The 19,656-nt window shown below is 37.3% G+C and overlaps 2 protein-coding genes across 7 annotated transcripts in view; both read right to left on the bottom strand.

The window, feature by feature from the left end:
* TTC39B (tetratricopeptide repeat domain 39B) overlaps positions 1–19,656 on the bottom strand; it is a 562,176-nt gene that overhangs the window by 292,287 nt on the left and 250,233 nt on the right. The gene's annotated exons all lie outside the window — the stretch shown is intronic.
* Positions 1–19,656, bottom strand: part of PSIP1 (PC4 and SFRS1 interacting protein 1) — a 42,774-nt gene that overhangs the window by 17,569 nt on the left and 5,549 nt on the right. For all 6 annotated transcript variants that reach the window (XR_014812340.1, NM_001243670.1, XM_084971904.1 and 3 more), the window contains exons 4-6: positions 7,787–7,925; positions 5,169–5,273; positions 4,062–4,124 (exon numbers count right to left, since the gene is read on the bottom strand). Coding sequence is in view for 5 of the 6 variants with exons in the window: in NM_001243670.1 (NP_001230599.1) it covers positions 4,062–4,124; positions 5,169–5,273; positions 7,787–7,925 (307 nt within the window). In the remaining variant the exon portion in view is untranslated. The remainder of the gene's footprint in view (positions 1–4,061; positions 4,125–5,168; positions 5,274–7,786; positions 7,926–19,656) is intronic.

The following is a 19,656-nucleotide window of genomic DNA, read 5'->3' as shown; positions in this document are numbered from 1 at the left end:
TGTAACTCTTCAATGGTTCTCAAGGAGTATGACAAACACTGTTTCAAAAATATTAGGTCTTGTTTTATTTCTATGACTTTAAAAACTTACAGACCACCTAACTCCTCCCTTAATCCTGACTTGATAGATCTGGCAAAAAACCCTCTCTTCACTTATACTCTGCTTTCCAAAGTAAATCTTGACATTAAGTAAGAACTATAGCTATCAACCTTTCTGTGAAGATACCAATAAGAGGTAACAAGTTCATCAATAACAAATGCCAAGAATAAAAATAAATTAACACTATACTAAGCAAAAATCCAGCCCTTCTGTAGACATATATTCTTGACTATTACCAAAAAATCACCCAAGTCAAATCATTCCTCATGAAAATAAACCTCAAAGAAACATTTCATCTAGAGAAAGGGCTATTATTTCAAATATGCATATATTTAAATATCTTAAATGCAAATATTCTGAGTGCAGATTAATTTCTTCCAAGTTTTTCTTGATCTGAGACCTCTAATCCTTTGACAAGTCTCCCCATAACACCTCCCTTTCTAGCTCTACTCCCCCCCTTCATGATTTTACATAGAGGTCCTCCCACCCCACAAAAACCTTATGGAACTATTCATTTGCATTCTTGTTCTGCTTCACCTGTCTCACAAATCTCCAACAGAGCATTACCAAAAACTCTACCCTCCCTGCTTCATTATTCCTTGTTAAAGTCTGCTAAAAAAGAAATTATACAAGCATGCATTCATTTTATGCAAGTTCAGTTCACTGCTAATCCTTTATCCTGTATTTTTGTCATGCCCTTTCCTTCTCTTCCTTCTAGCATAAACTTTCAAAACCTCTCTTCCTGCAGTCTTTGAATTCAGTGAGGGAGGAGGGAGAAACTGAGGCCAGCCAGAAGAAATTCCCTTAATTTCCAAGTCTCCCTAGACATTTTTAATAGTCTCCTCTACCCTTCCCTTCCTTCAATGTTAAAAAAAAGGTGAAATGTCCATCTCTTCCCCATTATGTCAATTCCTTCAAAACGTGTCCTCCCTTTGCTCTCTTCCAGTATTATTCTTAACTTAAAATAACTTACACGCTTTTCACGTCTTCAATCATTCCTGGTTTTGAAGAAGTGTTAAAGCCTCTACTATATCCACTTTTAACACCCTCCCATAATCATGCATATACCTGGTGCTGCATTCTCTCTCCTTCCCTTCAGATATTTGAAAAGCACAATAAAATTTTAACACTGAACATTTTATACCTCAACCTACTACATCTGTCCTTGCCATCTGATTTTAAAGTATCCTGGGGTAGAAGTTCTCTTTATGGCTCAGTGGAAATGAATCTGACTAGCATCCATGAGGACACAGGTTCAATCCCTGGCCCTGCTCAGTGGGTTAAGGATCTGGCGTTGCCATGAGTTAGGGTGTAGGTCACAGACACAGCTCGGGTCTGGGGTTGCTGTGGCTCTGATTCGACCCCTAGCCTGGGAACCTCCATATGCTCAGGTGCAGCCCTAAAAAAACAAAACAAAACAAAAACCCCAAAAAACAAAAACAACAACCCTGGGGAAGCCTAAATGTCAAATCTTACTGGACCCTTCTGCATCAGGACACTGGTAATCAATCCCTCATTCTTTTTTTTTTTTTTTTTAACCTGCACCTGCAGCATATGGAAGTTCCCTGGGCTACGCCACAGCCACAGCCACACCAGATCCTTAACCCACTGAGCAAGGCCGGGGACAGAACCCACATCCTCAGGGATATTAGTCAGGTTTTTTCCTGCTGTGCAACAACAGGAATTCCCCCACTCCCTCATTTATTAGCTTTACATCCTCCCTTACATGTTTCTCCTGCCAGTTTATTCTCAGCCATAATTTTTCAAGGCAACCTTTCGTCATCATTATTTTCCTTCAGGCTTCTGTTTTCCACATTCTCTTGACTCCTTGTCTAACATCCTATCTTTCTATCAGAGGCTGCATCTGTAACTTGCACTTTTTGCCCCCGTAGTGTCAGTAATACCTATCTTGAGGTCCAATTTCCAAAGATGTTTCCCATCCTCCCCTTCATGCCTCTGCTCGCAAAACAACATCTCCTGCATTCTCAGCATATTATCTGGTCATCCCATCAACACTCTGGCTTATCGGATGCTGCCCCCTCCCTTCAAACTATTAACTTTATCTTCTAAGGTGGTCGTAAAATCCTATCTCTCTTCTACACAACCAAAAATATCATGCTAGGTCTTTAGAAAGGCTTTTCATAATTTATTTACCAAGTCACAATCCTAACTACCCATTTCGATTCTCTCGTTTTATGTATTTATTGTCAGTTTCGACAACAACAACAAAAAAGTTCAGGAGTTCATGCTATAGCACACTGGGTTAAGAACGCAAATGCACTGCACTGGCTCAGGTCACTGTAGAGGTCCAGGTTCTCAATTCTCGGCCCAACCCAACACAGTGGGTTAAAGGATCCAGCGTTGCCACAGCTGCAACGTAGGTCACAGCTACAGCTCAGATTCAAACCCTGGCCTGGGAATTTCATTTGCCACCTGTGCAGCCATAAAAATAAGTACCTAAAATTTTAAAAATGAAAGTTCAATGAGAATAGAGAACTTATCTTCCTTATTCACTACTGATTCTCTGCCTGGACTAGTAAAGTGAGTACCAAAACCTTAGAGGAATTAATCACTGAACCAGTCTCACTGCTCCAATCCAATCCCCATCATTCTCCTGAAAAAGAGGAGGTTATCTGAAATTTAAACTGATTCTATAGCTTCCCATCATTTCTCTAAGTTCTTTAGAATAAAACATTTTTTCTTATACTCATTTACCTCAAACCTTTTATCTGGTAATATTGAAAGGCCTTCCTGAATTGCTTAAAGCAGAATTTTTCTCTATGCCCCTGTAATTGCCTCACATGTCCTTCCTACTCTCCTTCATGTGCATGACATAATTCTGCCTATCTTTTAAAATCTTGTTGAAGTTATCACAGCCCCTTCCACATGCCCCTTACAGGGGATAAAAAGTCACTGTAATTACTTGTTTTCATATTTTACTTTCTTAAAAGACACTGAACTCTTCTTAGTTTACTTTGTATCTTTGTCATATAACAGTCTGAGACATAAACAGGTCAGAAAACAGTGTGATGGGAGTCCCCATGGTGGCGCAATAGAAACGAATCTGACTAGGAACCATGAGGTTGCGGGTTCAATCCCTGGCCTTGCTCAGTGGGTTAAGGATCCGGTGTTGCCATGAGCTGTGGAGTAGGTCGCAGATGAGGCTCAGATCCCGAGTTGCTGAGGTTGTGGTGTAGGCCGGCAGCTATAGCTCCAATTAGACCCCTAGGCTGGGAACCTCCATATGCTGTGGGTGCAGCCCTCAAAAAAGATAAGGAAAAAAAAAAAGAAAACAGTGCGATGAACAAAGTTTCATATGAGAAAGAAGAAACAGAAACATTAATTAGAAGCATAAGATGTACTTCAACCTAAACTGTCACATACTCTCATTTTATGCAACAATGCTGTAAAGTAATAAAACAACAGCATAATAATGGACAGCATGTATAAAGCACTTACTATGTACCAGGATTTATTACAAATATTTTACATGTTAACTCATTTTATCTTCTCAACAATCCGATAAGTATATGTTATTATCCGTTTTACAGAGAAAACTGAAGGCAGCATCATTAAAACATTTTATTTTGTTTACCATTCATCTTTACTCAAGGATGCTGTATCATTAAGAAAGGAAACACAGGTAGTTTTATTATATAAATATCATGACCCACCCTTTTAAAAATTAAAGGACTTAGAATGAAAAGCATAGTTTAAATTAAATGGCAGAGCTGCATTATCTCTACACTAAAATAAAAATTCTTTTAAGATCTCTGTAGTTGGAGTCCCCCTGTGGCTCAGTGGGTTAAAGATCTGGCATTGTCAGTGCTATGGCTTTAGCCACTACTGTGGCACAGATTTGATCCCTGGCCCAAGAAGTTCTGCATGCCATAGCTGTGGCAAAACAAAAAACAAAACAAAACAAACAAACAAACACCTCTGTTGTTAAGCAGTAGAATTACCTTTCTCTTTCTCCCTCTTCTGGCAGCTTTTGGAGTAGTTATGTCAATTGCTTTAGTCATATCCTTAAAAAAAAAGACAAAAATGATAAATTATGCCACAACTGAAAGAAAATTTCTTACAAGTCACAAGTGTGTTTTACTAAAAGTTTACAGAAACTTGTTTTGCTTCTCTGACCATGGAAATTATAAACACCAAAAGTCTTACTTAACATTATCACATAATCAATGTAACATTAAAGTAATTACCAGTGTCTTACCCTAAAAAAATCCTTCCCTCTCTCAGATCAAAGTCACACTTGCTAGTGTACCAGGAAGTCTGTCTATTTAATTTTACAAAACCACTTGTTCTGCAGTAGAATCCCAGTGTTAGGACTATGAAAGAGGTAGCTGACTTTGGATATCATCTAACAAGTTCAAGACGTATAAAAGGGCTGTAATTCCTATTCAAAACAACCAAATACAGAGCTGGAAATACACCTAGGTTTTAAAAAATTTAGTTCAGCAGTTATCTTGTGGTACAGCAGGTTAAGGATCCAGCACTGTCACTGCAGCAACTCAGGTTTCTGCTGCGGCACGGGTGCAATCCCTGGCCTGGGAACTTCCACATGCCATGGGCACAGCCAAAAATAAAAAATAGAAATTAATAAAGATTCAGTTTAATGTCTTTTCCAATACATCTATCCAACAATACTTCACTTTAAAAATGTCCCTAGCAAACAGTAAGCCATTCTCCTAGTTGTACCTCATATTTTGCACAGCAAAATAACTTCGAATAAAAAATCCGAGTATCTTAAAGATACAAACTATTTTATAATACTATGTTGAATATTTTCATGTGGAAATAAGCCTTTAATATTTTCTCATTCATTACTCAACTCCTTTTTTTCTTTTTTGGCCATGTCCAAGGCATAGAGAAGTTCCTGGGCCAGGGATGGAACCAAGCCGCTAGAGGAACGACAACGCTGGATCCTTAACCCAGTGGGTGACAACAGCTCCCATTACTCAACTACTTCAAAGATTACTTTCTATCTTACCACTATCAACTCATTTTAAAATTTCTTCCTTGCAACAAAATGGGTTTAGAGTGCAAGTGAAAATTAAACATACCTCATTGCTGGCTTTTTCTTCATGGTCAGTATCTTCCTTTGAAACACTAGTTTCTTTTTCTTCAACTTCAACATCAGATGATGCATTTGATTGTTTAGCAGATGCCTATGAACAATCAAGTTTTATCAGTTTCAGAAAATAAGATTTTACCCCAACTTTAAAATTCTACACCCAGGAAAAAAACCAAAGCCTGTTTATAAGAAAGCTAGAGAAGTACCCTCATTTCTGTCGCACATAACCTTTTAATATATACAATTTTAAAATAGTTTTAAATGCTGTCATTTTCTTTAGTAAAGTCATATAAGGGACTATATTCCTGCAAATGATACATACAAGCTCAGTGGACAAAAGTGAAGCAGAAATGAAAAGTACAGTTACAAAGAATACCATTCTGATGTTCTAACCAACAAACACTCAACAAGATGCAATGTAAGTTGATTTAGAACAGCACAGACCTATACTGTTTCCAACTACTGAAATATTCTGGAGAAAGAAGTTTATCTATGTACTCTAAGACCAACAGCCTTAGCAAAGGATATGTATCTCAGCTTTATTTAAGGATTGTGATTGATCTTTATCTCAAACTTAGTTTATTTTAAAACACGGCTTCCTGAGACCCAAACCTCAATTCTGATTTAACAAGTACTGTGTGGGAGTCCAGTAATCATCATTAAATTTTAGAAGTACCCCTAGATGAGAAAGATACTTAAGTAACTTAGCATCCCTAGATTTTCATACCAACCAAAAAGATGAATACCAAAGGCAACACAGTACACACTGAGAGGTCAGAGTAAAGCACAAATCTACAGGAAGACAGCACTATAATCCAAACTAAGCACCTTTCTAGCAATTTCTTTTGGCAGGTCTTTTACACTATGAACCCATTTCCTCGCTTAAAATAAATGCTACTAACTCATAAATAAAAGTATAATAAAAAAATGTAAAAATGTGCCCAAAATTACTTATAGCACTATAGAAATGTTACAAATCATGATGGCCAATTTTTAATCGTTGTTTCTTCTGTGTAAGTTTGGGCATCAATGCTTGCACCAAACCACAGGAATGTGCCACTGGGGATGTCTGTGCCAGAAATACAGAGTACACCACACCAGCATAATCATTCACGCTTTTGTTAAGAACAGATAATTGTTGAGTTTCATGCACACAATCTACCAAAAATTTCATTGTGAAATGGAAAATCCTAAGTATGTAACATGGAAACTACCTGGAGATTAAGTAGATAGGGAGGAAGAGAGGTACAGTAACTACACTAGGCAATCTGGAGGATAAAAAGACCTTGAAGGCACAACCAAGGATGCATAATCTTAAATTACAAAATACTATTTTCAGGAAACAGTCAACTCAGTCTCTTTAGACTCTCATTACATAGTCAAGGCGATAAGGATGGGAAATCACTTATCCATTCTTACATTTGCATAACAAACATTTAGTAAATACCTAGTCTTCCCACACATAAAAAATCCCAGGCACACAGGTCATATGACTTCTCTGTTATAGAACTATATAGCCTGTGGCAGTAAAGACAAGCACAAAAGCAACTATGATATGACTGAATACTGTAACAAATAACTTTTGGGTATATAATGAAGGCACTTACCATCTAATGCAGTCTTGGAACATCAATAAAAGACTTAAATGTTCCAGACAGAAGAGCAACTGAAAAGTTCTCAAACATGAGAAAAAGCACAATACATACAAAGAAATAAAAAATACATGGGTTGGGAGTTCCCGTCATGGCGCAGTGGTTAACAAATCCAACTAGGAACCATGAGGTTGCGGGTTCGATCCCTGCCCTTGCTCAGTGGGTTGACGATCCGGCGTTGCCGTGAGCTGTGGTGTGGGTTGCAGACGCAGCTCGGATCTTGCATTGCTGTGGCTCTGGCGTAGGCCGGTGGCTATAGCTCCGATTCGACCCCTAGCCTGGGAACCTCCATGTGCTGCTGGAGTGGCCCAAGAAATGGCAAAAAAGACAAAAAAAAAAAAAAAAAAAAAATATATATATATATATATATATGGGTTTAAATGTAGAAAGTTGCAGAATTCTCAGTATTGCTATCTCCTTTAGATTTACTCATACTCTTAATAGCTTTTACTAACTGAAGCCTAATATAAATGAACAAAAGCTCTGGACACACAAAAAACAGAACAGAAAGGAGGTTTAAAGGTTGCTCTTCTACACACCAAAACAAGTGTAATTTGCATAGTGCTATAAGTACTTTTGTCACAGATTTAATTTAATCCATGTGAAGTTCTTATTCTAATAAATTTTATGGATTTAGAATTTCAAAGATTAAGAAAAAAACTCTTCAAGCTGTAAAACTTAGATTTAAGAGTACATACGGTTTTAAATTCAATGATACATTAAACTCTCAATCAAGATTTCAATAATTGTTTCCCAGGTTTCTGAGATATCTTTGACCATGCAGGCAATATTTCACAAGTTATCTAGTTCAACAAGTTATCTCAACCTCACAAATGGGAGTGATTCAATCTGAAATTCATAAGGCTTTTAAATTATTTTCCTATAGCTCTACTAGTGATTACTCCCCAAAACTGAATAAATAAAACTAAACTAAGTTTTATGTAATATGACGCACCTGTTGACTTGAAAATTTCACTTTCGGATTGTTATCTATCTCCCATAAACCTTCATTAAAGCCTTTTCGTTTATTTGGTTTGCCGTACTTTTCCTTATTTTCTGAGTAAGGAAATATATCCTTTGGGCCTAAAAAAGCACTAAAAAAGGAGAGGGGGAAGGGGAAATGTGAGTGCAAAGCAATCTCAAATATAAGTTATTAAATAGCACCACTTTATGATGCAATTATCAAAAATTCTCAACCTAAAATGCAGTAAAAATCGTAAATTAAACACTCTTACTAAATTCAGTCAATTCCTAGATCCATAATTCTTTTTAAAACACACAAGTTGCACAACAGTGTGAATCCCACTAAACTTTACACTTAAAAAATGGTTAAAATGGTGAACTCTATGTTTATCTTACCACAATTAAAGAATGCATAAAAAAGAGATTATGACATGACTGTTTTAATCAATGCCTTTAAATGCACAGCAATATAAGTTTTACTGCAAAGTAATTTGGCATATTATATAGCTTATAAAGCATTGTCGATATTTTTAAAATATTTATATATATATACACACACATAGATTTTTATAATAAAATGAGTGTTAGGAATTTTACTTTATTCGGTGAGGTACTCAGATGTTATAACTGGTTTCTTCATTCATTCTGGCCTTTTTTTGGATGGCCACAGCCACTGTATCTGGAAGTTCCTGGGCCAAGGATTAAATCTGAGCTGCAGCTGCGACCTATACCGCTGGACCCTTTAACCCAGTGCACTGGGCAGGGGATTGACCACATGCCTCCACAGTGACCCGAGCCACCCGCAGTAGGATTCTTAATCCACTGTGCCATTACATTACAGTCAATTCTTGTATTCATGGTAATTATATTCTAAGTCACCAGGAACACTAAATTAGGGAATACTGTACTACTGCTCCAGAGGAAATACAGGGTAAGTTCCTCTGGTCACAACCTTTTTGTCAATCAATGCATTACTTTATGTGCGTTTGTCTTTAAAGACACCTTATTTAATATATACTGCTAATTCATTAACACTGAACTCACAGCCAACAGCTTATGTAACAAATATTTCTCCATAAGGCACAGCAGAGCCTTCTTGCACTTAGGAACACTAAATGGCACTTCAGCACTACATTTGGGTACTGATTATAGACAGTTTTGTGCTTTTTCTTAAAGCACAAAAACACAAAAACCATGGCACTACAAAAACCACAAACACTTGTTTACAACATGAGAGATGAACCAAAGCAAAACATGGCCTTGGTTCAGCCTCAGTTAGGGATGTGTACATCAAGTTACTCAAATTTTTTGCCATTTTGCACACAGACATGACCACAGAGGCATCTCAAGTATTGATTTGGGATTTTAGTAAGCAGGCAAATTCATTAATATGGAAACCACAAATGATGACAATCAACTACTTTTGTGTGTGTATGTAAATATACATACATATTTATCATTCTCAGAAAAGCCCCCTTATGTATTTCCCTATGTCAGTTCTAGATAAGTCTGTCATTCCTATAAAGGCAGATGCACAGGATGTGTTAAGTTTTTTGCAATAATGATTGATATACACGTAGTCTCCAAAGAGGAAAATTAATACTCATTTCTAAAATGTGCTATAATTTAAAATTATTTACTACCACATTAAGTTAAATATCAATTAAATATCTACCATAAATTCTCTATCTGCTGAAATTCTTTAGGAATTAGGGACCTAATGAGTAAAGTCAAAATTCCAGTTAGAGTATTTTAAAAGCTTTAAGATAAAATTTTAACAAAAAGGAGACTCAGGGCTCTACTTAAATATAATCAATGCAGGGAGTTCCTATCATGGCACAGTGGAAACGAATCCGACTAGGAGCCATGAGTTGCGGGTTTGATCCCTGGCCTCGCTCAGTAGGTTAAGAATCTGGCGTTTCCGTGAGCTGTGGTAAAGGTCACAGATGCGGCTCAAATCTTATGTTGCTGTGAATCTGGCATAGGCCGGCAGCAACAGCTCTGATTTGACCCCTAGCCTGGGAACCTCCATATGCCGCAGGTGTGGCCCTAAAAAGACTCTCTTTCTTTCTCTTTCTATATATAATCTATGCATATAAAAGTCAGCTTTATTAGTTGCAATTTATGAAAACTCTAAGTAAATGCACATCAGTTAAGACACACTTAAATCATTGTTATCTTATTTGATCCAGAAATTCTAGACCTTTACTAGGCTTCATTCATTCATACTTGTAACCTAAAATAAGAAAAATTAACATTTAGTTAAAACGGTAAATCAATCTCTCCTTCAAATTCTAAGTAAATGACTTGAGCTAAAACTCCATCAAAAATAAAATATACTTGAAGAAACACTGCAAATCAACTATACTTTAATAATAATTAGTAAATAAATAAAATATACTTTGGACAACAGAGTTTCCACTGTTGCCCAAAGAGATCTGCAGCGTCTCTGCAGTGACAGGATGCAGGTTCAATCCCCAGCCTGGCACAGTGGGTTAAAGGATCAGGTGTTGCTGCAGCTTCGGCATAGGTGGCAAGGGTGCCTCAGATTTGGTCCCTGGCCCAGTAACTCCATATGCTGCAGGGTGGCCAAAAAAATAAAATATACTTCTAGTTAGAACAAAGCAATTCTCTCTTCCTAAAACCCTACAACTCCTAAGGCTAAAGGAAACAAGAGACATTATCAACACATTCGGAAGCTAGAAAGACAGAAAATTTGATATTAAGCAGGGATGTAAAAAGTGAGATAGGACCCCTATGTATAGTTCAAAATCCCCAAAGGGGATTTGAAAGTGCTGGCATCAAGAACTTCAAGAGGTGGAAGGGCCTTAAATATTAAATACTTAATAAAATTACAGAAAAAATGTCTTAAAAACCTCAAATGTGAGGCATTTTTAGACATGACTCTAAGCTAAAAAGCTATTCAAAAGAGAAAACTGATTCTACCATGATGTTATTTATTTATAAAGGCTTGAGAGGTAAATTTACACGATTATTCTTTTCCCAAAACATAGTCCTCACTTTGTATGTCAAAAAGACCATACAAATGACCACAGCAAGGCAATTTTATTGAACAACAGGAAAAGCTATAACTGTTCCATAACCTTCAAAAACTGTCAAAACAGGAGTTCCCATTGTGGTGCAGCAGAAACAAATCCAACTAGGAACGATGAGGTTGAGGGTTCGATCCCTGGCCTTGCTCACTGGGTTAAGGATCCGGCGTTGCCCTGAGCTGTGGTGTAGGTCACAGACTCGGCTTGGACCCTGCATTGCTGTGGCTCTGGCGTAGGCTGGCAGCTACATCTCTGATTAGACCCCTAGCCTGGGAACTTCCATATGCCACTAGTGCAGCCCTAAAAAAGACAAAAAAATAAATAAGATAAAAAATAAAGGAAAAAAAAACAAAAAAAAAAAACGTCAAAACACTCTTAAGTGTACGAAGACATTTTTTGTCTTTTGTCTTTTGTTGTTTTTGTTGTTGTTGTTGCTATTTCTTGGGCCGCTCCCTCGGCATATGGAGGTTCCCAGGCTAGGGGTCGAATCGGAGCTGTAGCCACCTGCCTACGCCAGAGGCACAGCAACGCAGGATCCGAGCCGCGTCTGCAACCTACACCACAGCTCACGGCAACGCCGGATCGTTAACCCACTGAGCAAGGGCAGGGACCGAACCCGCAACCTCATGGTTCCTAGTCGGATTCGTCAACCACTGCGCCACGACGGGAACTCCTGTACGAAGACATTTTAAAACACTAAAAACTAAAACTTATTTATTAGTTACACTGTAATTTAAAACATTAGAAACACTGAGTTTAAACTACTTCACTCTTTGTAAAAAGCTTATCAATGCATATTTTCTATGCCTACGGCAATGTGTCACATTCCTTTCTAAATCTGATGATTCTAACATTTTATTTTGCACTTTGAATGTTGTGAAGTATCTTTAATGTTATTAGTTGGCATGACTTCCTATGAGACATCTTCATCCTTTTTATTACAACCACCTCCCTCATATTGAAAAGCTTGCCCTCCCTAGTTGCTCTGCCTGCATATCTAGTCTCCCCATATTTAGCACTTCTATATTCATGAGGTTATTATTCACAAGTCTATTTATTCTACAACTCTATTTACATGCAAGTTTCAATTCTAGCCTTATTAGCTTCTTTGTTGGTCAATTCTCCATTTTGTTTTTTCATTAAACTCAACCTGGGTGGGTATATAATCGAAAGACATGGAGGCTACCATAGCGCTATCTACGCCTGAAGTGAGAAACAGATGTACACTGACCAGTTACCAAGAAACTTTGAAAAAAGTGATACATGGAGTTCCCGCTGTGGCCCAGTGGGTTAAGAACCCGACATAGTGTCTGTGAGGACTCCGGTCCGATCGCTATCCTCGTTCAGTAGGATAAGGTTCTAGCATTGCCACAGCTGCAGTGTAGGTCACAGATGGTGCTCAGACCCAGCACTGCTGTGGCTGTGGTGTACGCTGGCAGCTGCAGCTCCAATTCCACCTCTAGCCTGGCAACTTCCACGTGCCGCTGATGCAGTTTTAAACAAAGTGACATGCTATGCATCTGATCTGCTATTTATATCTAGAGTTGTGGACTGAAGAGGTAACAATAAATTTAGTAGTTTATACAATTACAGTTAATATTCCAGAGAAAGTGCAATTTGAAACATTTTGTTGGGGCATTGGTGCTATTTTAACTAAACCATGGTAACCAAAATTCATACATACTAGATAGACCTATGCAAAGCTAAAGATTGCCTGTACCTTCTTTCCTCTCCTCTTCATGCTTTGACTTTAAATTCTACTTTTATCAGATAGAACAAATCCATTCTTGCTTTCTTTGTGACATTAGTCTTAGTCATACTTTTTTTGAGCCTTGTCTCACAAAATAAGATATAGGTAGATTAGTAAGATTAATCCAATCTAAGTCTTAATAGAATTCTATTCACATAATGTAATCATTTATATTTGGTCTTATACCATTGTGTTTTACATTTAAATTTTTATTACACTTGGTTAACCTTTATTCTTAATTCTGCAGAATAGGTTTTAAAAAAATTCTCTCCCTGCTCCTTCCCCAGATTCAGGTTTTCAAGAACTACTCTGTATTATTTTACTATTCGTTATATTCATATTATAAGTCATACCTAAACTTGTATCTTTATAAATATACCCCGAATTAAATAACTATGCCTTTCCAACTGAGAGAAGACCTTCATGTTATACACAGATGGTTAAAAAAAAAATTCACACATGAAAAGATGCTCAGGATCATTAGCTATCAGTGAAATGTAAATGAGAACCAAGTAAGATGCTATCTTCACACCTAACAGAAGAGTTATAATAAGAAAAAAGATGATAATAACAAGCCTTGGCAAAGATATGGAGAAATTACAATCATCACGCTTTGCTGATAGAAATATAAAATGATACACAGCTAATTTGAAGTCTGGAGATTCCTCAAAAGATCAAGCATCAAGTTAATGTGACCCAGGAATTTCACTCCTACAGAAAGGAGAACATGACACACAAAACACAAATTGTTCGTTGTAGCATTATTTATAATAGCTCAAAGTAGAAACAATTCAAATATCAACTGACAGATAAATATATATCAATACAACGTACTATTCTGCAATAAATACAAATTACTACCACATGTTACACACTATAAATAATCTTGAAAATATTATGCTAAGTTAAAAAATGCCAGTCATTAAAGACTGCATATTGTATCGGTCAATTTACATGAAATGCCCCGGACAGGCAAACTGATTAGTGGTTCCCTATAGCAAGACGGGAGGGAGAAAGGACAAATGGGAAGTACCTGCTAACAGGTACAGATTTCTTTTTGGGATTATTAAGATGTTCTAAAATTGTAATGTAAGGAACATCTTTTCATGTCAACAATTACATAACAGCTACGTACTATTTCACTGAAGACCTATCCCAAAATTAGTCTATTGTGAGATCACTTTCTATACCAAATTTTCTATTATAAAATGCAGCTATAGGGAGTTCCCATCATAGATCAGCAGTAACAAACCCAAACAGGGACCCATGAGGACATGGGTTCGATCCCTGGCCTCGCTCAGTGGGTTAAGAATCCAGCTTTGCTGTGAGTTGTGTAGGTCGCAGATGCTTGGCTCGGATCCCAAGTGCGGCTGTGATGTAGGCTGATAGCCACAGCTCTGATTCAACCCCTAGCCTGGGAACTTCCATACGCCATGGTGTGGCCCTAAAACAGACCAAAAAAATAAATTATAAAAATAAAGTGAGCTATAATAAATTATGTATTGCTCAATCTTTTCACATACTTTCCTAATAATTCTAAGTAGAACTGTTATGCCTAAAACTAGGCGGTTCTTTATTGAGACTGAAAAAACCCTCCCATGTGTTCACCACAAAAAAGAAAGGACTCATGGGACCTAATGGAAGTGTTAGCTAATGCTATGGTGGTGTGTAATCACAACTGCAATAAACATATTAAAATCAACATACCTTACACTTACACAATATGCATCAATTACATATCAGTTTTTATTTTTTTTTATTTATTTTTTGTCTTTTTGCTATTTCTTTGGGCCACTCCTGCAGCATATGGAGGTTCCGGCTAGGGGTCGAATCGAAGCTGTAGCCACTGGCCTACGCCAGAGCCACAGCAATGCAGGATCCGAGCCGCATCTGCAACTTACACCACAGCTCACCGCAATGCCAGATCGTCAACCCACTGAGCAAGGGCAGGGACCAAACCCACAACCTCATGGTTCCTAGTCAGATTCGTTAACCACTGAGCCACGACGGGAACTCCCATATCAGTTTTTAAAAATAAGAAAACCCGGCCTTCCCATGTGGCTCACAACATAACTACTTGGCGTTGCTTCTACAATGGCTGTGGCTCAACCCCTAGCCTGGGAACTTCCATATGCCGCAGGTGCGGCCACTTGTTTATTAAATAAAAAAATAATAATAAATAAATAAATAAAAATAAGAAAACTCATACACACAGAAAGAATCCTCCCAAGGAGGATTCTTTTTTTTTTTTTTTTTTTTTTTTTGCTTTTTAGGGTCCCACCTGTGGCATATGGAGGTGCCCAGGCTAGGGGTCAAACTGGAGCAACAGGTGCTGGCCTACACCACAGCCACAGCCACGCCAGATCCGAGCCACGTCTGTGACCTATACCACAGCTCAGGGCAACACCAGATCATTAACCCACTGAGCAAGGCCAGGGATCTAACCCGCAACCTCATGGTTCCTAGTTGGATTCGTTTCCACTGCGCCACGACGGGAACTCCTGTTGACTTTTTTTAATTTTTACAATTTGTTTTTTAAATTTTTGGTGGGTAATTTTTCAAAACAAATTACCCACCAAATTCCAGATCTGAAAGAAAGCTTAGGGATCACCAAAATCCCCCTTTTAAAGATTAGAACACCGAAGGCCAGAAAGAGCAACTGACTCTGGCAAGGTTACCTATCTATTAAACAGCAGAGCCTCCACTCTGTACAACATTCCCTTAAAAAGGTTTCAGGGTTTCTTTTAACCACTGTAATACAGTCTTTCAACCATCTCCTAATAAAATATTGATGTCATATCCCTACACATATCAAGACAGATTTCAAATTCCAATGCCAAAGCCCACAAGTATCAAAGCTGATGTGAAATGTCCTTAAAAAAAAAAAAAAGCAAATTAACTACATTACTAATCTTTAAAATTCTGAAACAAATCTTACTAGTGTGTTTCTTACATGGCATATGCCTAAAGGCCATTAAGTGTGTCTCTGTATATCCCAATTTTCAGAGAAATTTAAGCACACAGAAAAGCAGTTCTCTCTCCGGGTACCTTTTTGGAAACAATGTATATACCCATAAGAACATATACATATATGCTCCACAAAAACTCAATCATCACATACTTAGAACCTAAAGAAAACCAGAAATCACATACCAAAAAAAAAAAAAAAAAAAACAAAAAAAATGGGATGGAAAGCTTATCGGAGCTGAAAACATGAAGCTCAATACTCATTTATCTCTTGCCAAATAATACAGAAACTTCTGTCTTTTAAAACACTGATTCTAACTTGCTGCTTCACTTCTTTATTATTATTAAATTACAAAATATGAAATATACTGTTTTATAATTATATTTTATTAAAGCATACACTATTTTATAACAGAAAATGATTCAACAGACAAATGAGGATATATCTACTATGCACCATGAACCTGACCATACAGAGATGAACATACAGTTCCTCCCATTTTATGGTATAAGGTTCATGAGAAACTATACAAGTCCCATACCAACACACACAGCCATATCTGCAGTACGGAAATTATACAGAATGGATTACCAATGAGATTCTGCTATGAAGCTCTGGGAACTATGTCTAGTCACTTACGATGGAGCATGATAATGTACATGTATGTGGAAATGGGTCACCATGCTGTACAGTAGAAAAAAAATTGTATTGGGGAAATAACTATTAAAAAAATAATAACAAAAAATTTTAAAAAGGAAATTATTCAGAAGGAGTATAGAAGAAAATAAAATACTATTCTATGATCTGTTTTTTTTATTCCCTTCTTGTGGCCAGGTTATACAAAAAAAAAACAATCAACAGTATTACCTCTCCATTCCCCTTCACTCCTAAAACTGCAATTAGGCAAGTTTTGAAATAGACTGTTACAGATATTTTTTAAATTTTCTAGAACTGAGCATCAGGAGATAAAAGTAGTAAAAACACCATTTTAAATTTACTAGACTTCAGAGAAATAAATACACCTGGGTTGAGTATTCCTTCAATTAGCAGTGGTAATTAGCCAGCAAAACTCAAAGTGAATTGCAAACAATAAACACAAGTGCTGGAATATAATTGGGAAAATAATATGCAGTATTACCTTTATTAACAGCTGATATTTGGTGTTTAATACATGCCAAGCATTGTTTTAAGCACCTTTTATGTAACAACTTATCTTCACCTCAAATCCTGAGATATTTTATTATTTTCATTTTACAAGTAATGAAAGTAGGACACAAGGCTACGTAACCTGCCTAAGGTCATATACAGCAGGTAAGTGGCAGAATTCAAAGAGTCTTCTGATCCAGTTGTCTTATACCTTATATAAATGCTAGCTAATAGACAGCAAATGCATAATCAACAAATGATTTTTATCTAGGTCATAGAGCTTTCAAACACCAAACATTTATTTAACAGCTACTATGTGCCAGGCATTTAAGATGACAAGCAAGACAGACAAGGTCTCTGCTCTCCAAGCTCCTGACTTGGGGGTTAAAGAAAAAATTTCTATCATCACTGCAATGGAGAAAAAAGCATTAAAAAGCAAGATTTGAGATCTAAATGACTAAAAATCTGAAGATATACTTTTCCCAATAAGATAAATCAAGAAGGACCTGACAAAAGGTGAAAAATATCTGTAACATTGAAAAAATGTGTTGAGGTTGGAGATCTAAGCAGACTAATTCATATAGGGACTTACAAATAAATAGCATTTGTAGGAAAAACTGGGAGGTTTGTTGATTGGTAATGTTAATAAGGGAGCCACTGAAGAGTTCTGGACCGAGAAATGACATGATCTGTCTAGAATATAAAGATCACTTTGATTCTACATCAAGAGTGAAAACTGAGACCAAGGCAGGATTGGGACACACTGTCTTTTTAGGACCGCACCTGTGGCATATGGAAGTTCCCAGGATAGGAGTCGAATCGGAGCTACAGCTGCCAGCTTACACCACAGCCACAGCAACACGGGATCCAAGTTGCATCTTTGACCTACAACACAGCTCACAGCAACACCAGATCCTTAACCCACTGAGCGAGGCCAGGGATAGAACCTGCGTCCTCATGGATACTAAAGAGGTTCATTACTACTCAGCCACAATGGCAACTCCAGGACACTATCTCTAAGAGTAACTGCGGCATAAACTTGAGTGGTAGTAGAGGAGATGGAGGAAAAAAAAAAAATAGATCAGAATGCACTTTAAAGAAAAAGAACAAGACTTGCTGAATGACAAGATGTGGGAGGAAGGGGTAAAGACTGTAATATGAAATCCAGGATAACACATAATTTTTGGCTCCAGCAAAGCACTACATTCTTGTCACACTCATTTACTGAGAATCTGTTTTGAATATATCAGGTTGTTGGTTGGTTGGTTGGTTTGTAAGGCAGCTGAGACCTACACCACAGCTGTGGCAACACCAGATCCTTTAACCCACTGCTACTGCACAAGCAGGGGACAGAACCTCTATCTCTGCAACAAACTGAGCCGCTGCAGTCAGATCCTTAATTCCCTGTGCCACAGCGGGAACTCCTGAATATATCTACCTAGTAGAGTGTGACATTTGGTATATGCAAAGGCTCATTGTTATCCAATGTTCAGAACTTTGCTGTATGAATTTACTGTGAAAGGCACAAAACATTAAGAAAAATCAGATGTTTGTAGGTCAGGAAAAGAATGCAATTACAAAAGCACTCTGCTCTCAACAATAAAGAAATCTTAATCTACAAATTAGTTATGAATCAGTACTTCCAATTTTCAAACTGCCATTTCTTTTTCTATGTTCTTTCTTTCCACCTCCCTCACTACAGGATATCAGAATAAACTCCCATTTATGCAAATCCCAAATAGAAAGGTACAAATAACCATCCTCTCTCAACTTCTGGGGGGGGGGAATGCAAATAACCATTGAGATCTAGTTTCTAAAAATTAACCTTAAGTACCAAAAAAGTTAAGCCACCAGACCAATAGAAACACCAACACTACCTTTCCAAAGATAATGGCGTACTTATGAGAACACCATGACACAAAAATTACGAGTACACTTTGAAATGAAAATTTATTATCATTAGCTTAATTTTAGAATTATATTCCCTGAGTATATTCTAATTTTTGATTAGTAATTCACTGTCTTCATTAAGCACTTTATACCATTTATTAACAAAACAATGCTTATGAAAACTTAGTTATTTGGTATAGTTTGTTTTGGTTTATAATTCACAGATATTTACAACCTAAAAATCCTTGTAATTACTTTTGTTTTTTTTTTTCTTTTTACGGCCACGCCCTCTGCATATGGAGATTCCGAAGCCAGGGGCTGAATTGGAGTTGCAGCTCAGGCCTACATCACAGCCAGGGCAACACTGGATCCAAGCCGCATCTGCAACTTTCACCACAGCTTATGGCAACACCAGCTCCTCAACCCACTGAGCAAAGCCAGGGATTGAACCCACATCCTCAGAGAGACAACATCAACATCAGGTCCTTAACTTGCTGAGCCACAACACGACTCCTAAAAATCCTCACTTGTAAATGTTGGGAAAGGAATACTCATTCATCTAAATTTAATGTAAGAATCAACGAGGTTGTTCTATAATACTATAAGGACACAAAAATTCTAGGGAACGTCTATTCACATTACTCTGCTACCGTGTTCCCAAACTTCACATGCAGCAGAATCAACTGGAAGCTAGTTAAAAGAGACTGCTGCCCCCCATACCTCAGTTTCTGATTCAGTAGGTCTGAGGTGGGGTCCAAGAACCTGCATGCCTCAACGTCCCATGTGATGTTCCCATGTATGCTGCAGCCTGACCTGGTATCACACTTTAAAACCCCTATTCCAATAGAGAGTATACAATTTTTCATTAAAAGACATCTTTCTCTATTGAATTTATAGCAGAGTTTTAAATTTAAATGGTAGATTATTCCAGAAAATCAGAAACTCATTTTTTTTACAAAATTAATTTCTTGTTTTTAATATACTTGAACCCAACTCAAAGTAACTACAGTGAAAACCAACCCAAATGTAGACTCAAAACTGTATTTTAAAGCAAA

The sequence above is a fragment of the Sus scrofa genome, chromosome 1, assembly GCF_054392235.1.
Source record: "Sus scrofa isolate SSC_HxYL_T2T_F1_AM1 chromosome 1, Sscrofa_HxYL_maternal_Yorkshire_Landrace_v2.0, whole genome shotgun sequence".
Taxonomy (NCBI): domain Eukaryota; kingdom Metazoa; phylum Chordata; class Mammalia; order Artiodactyla; family Suidae; genus Sus; species Sus scrofa.
This window is presented reverse-complemented; position numbering and strand designations above follow the sequence as displayed.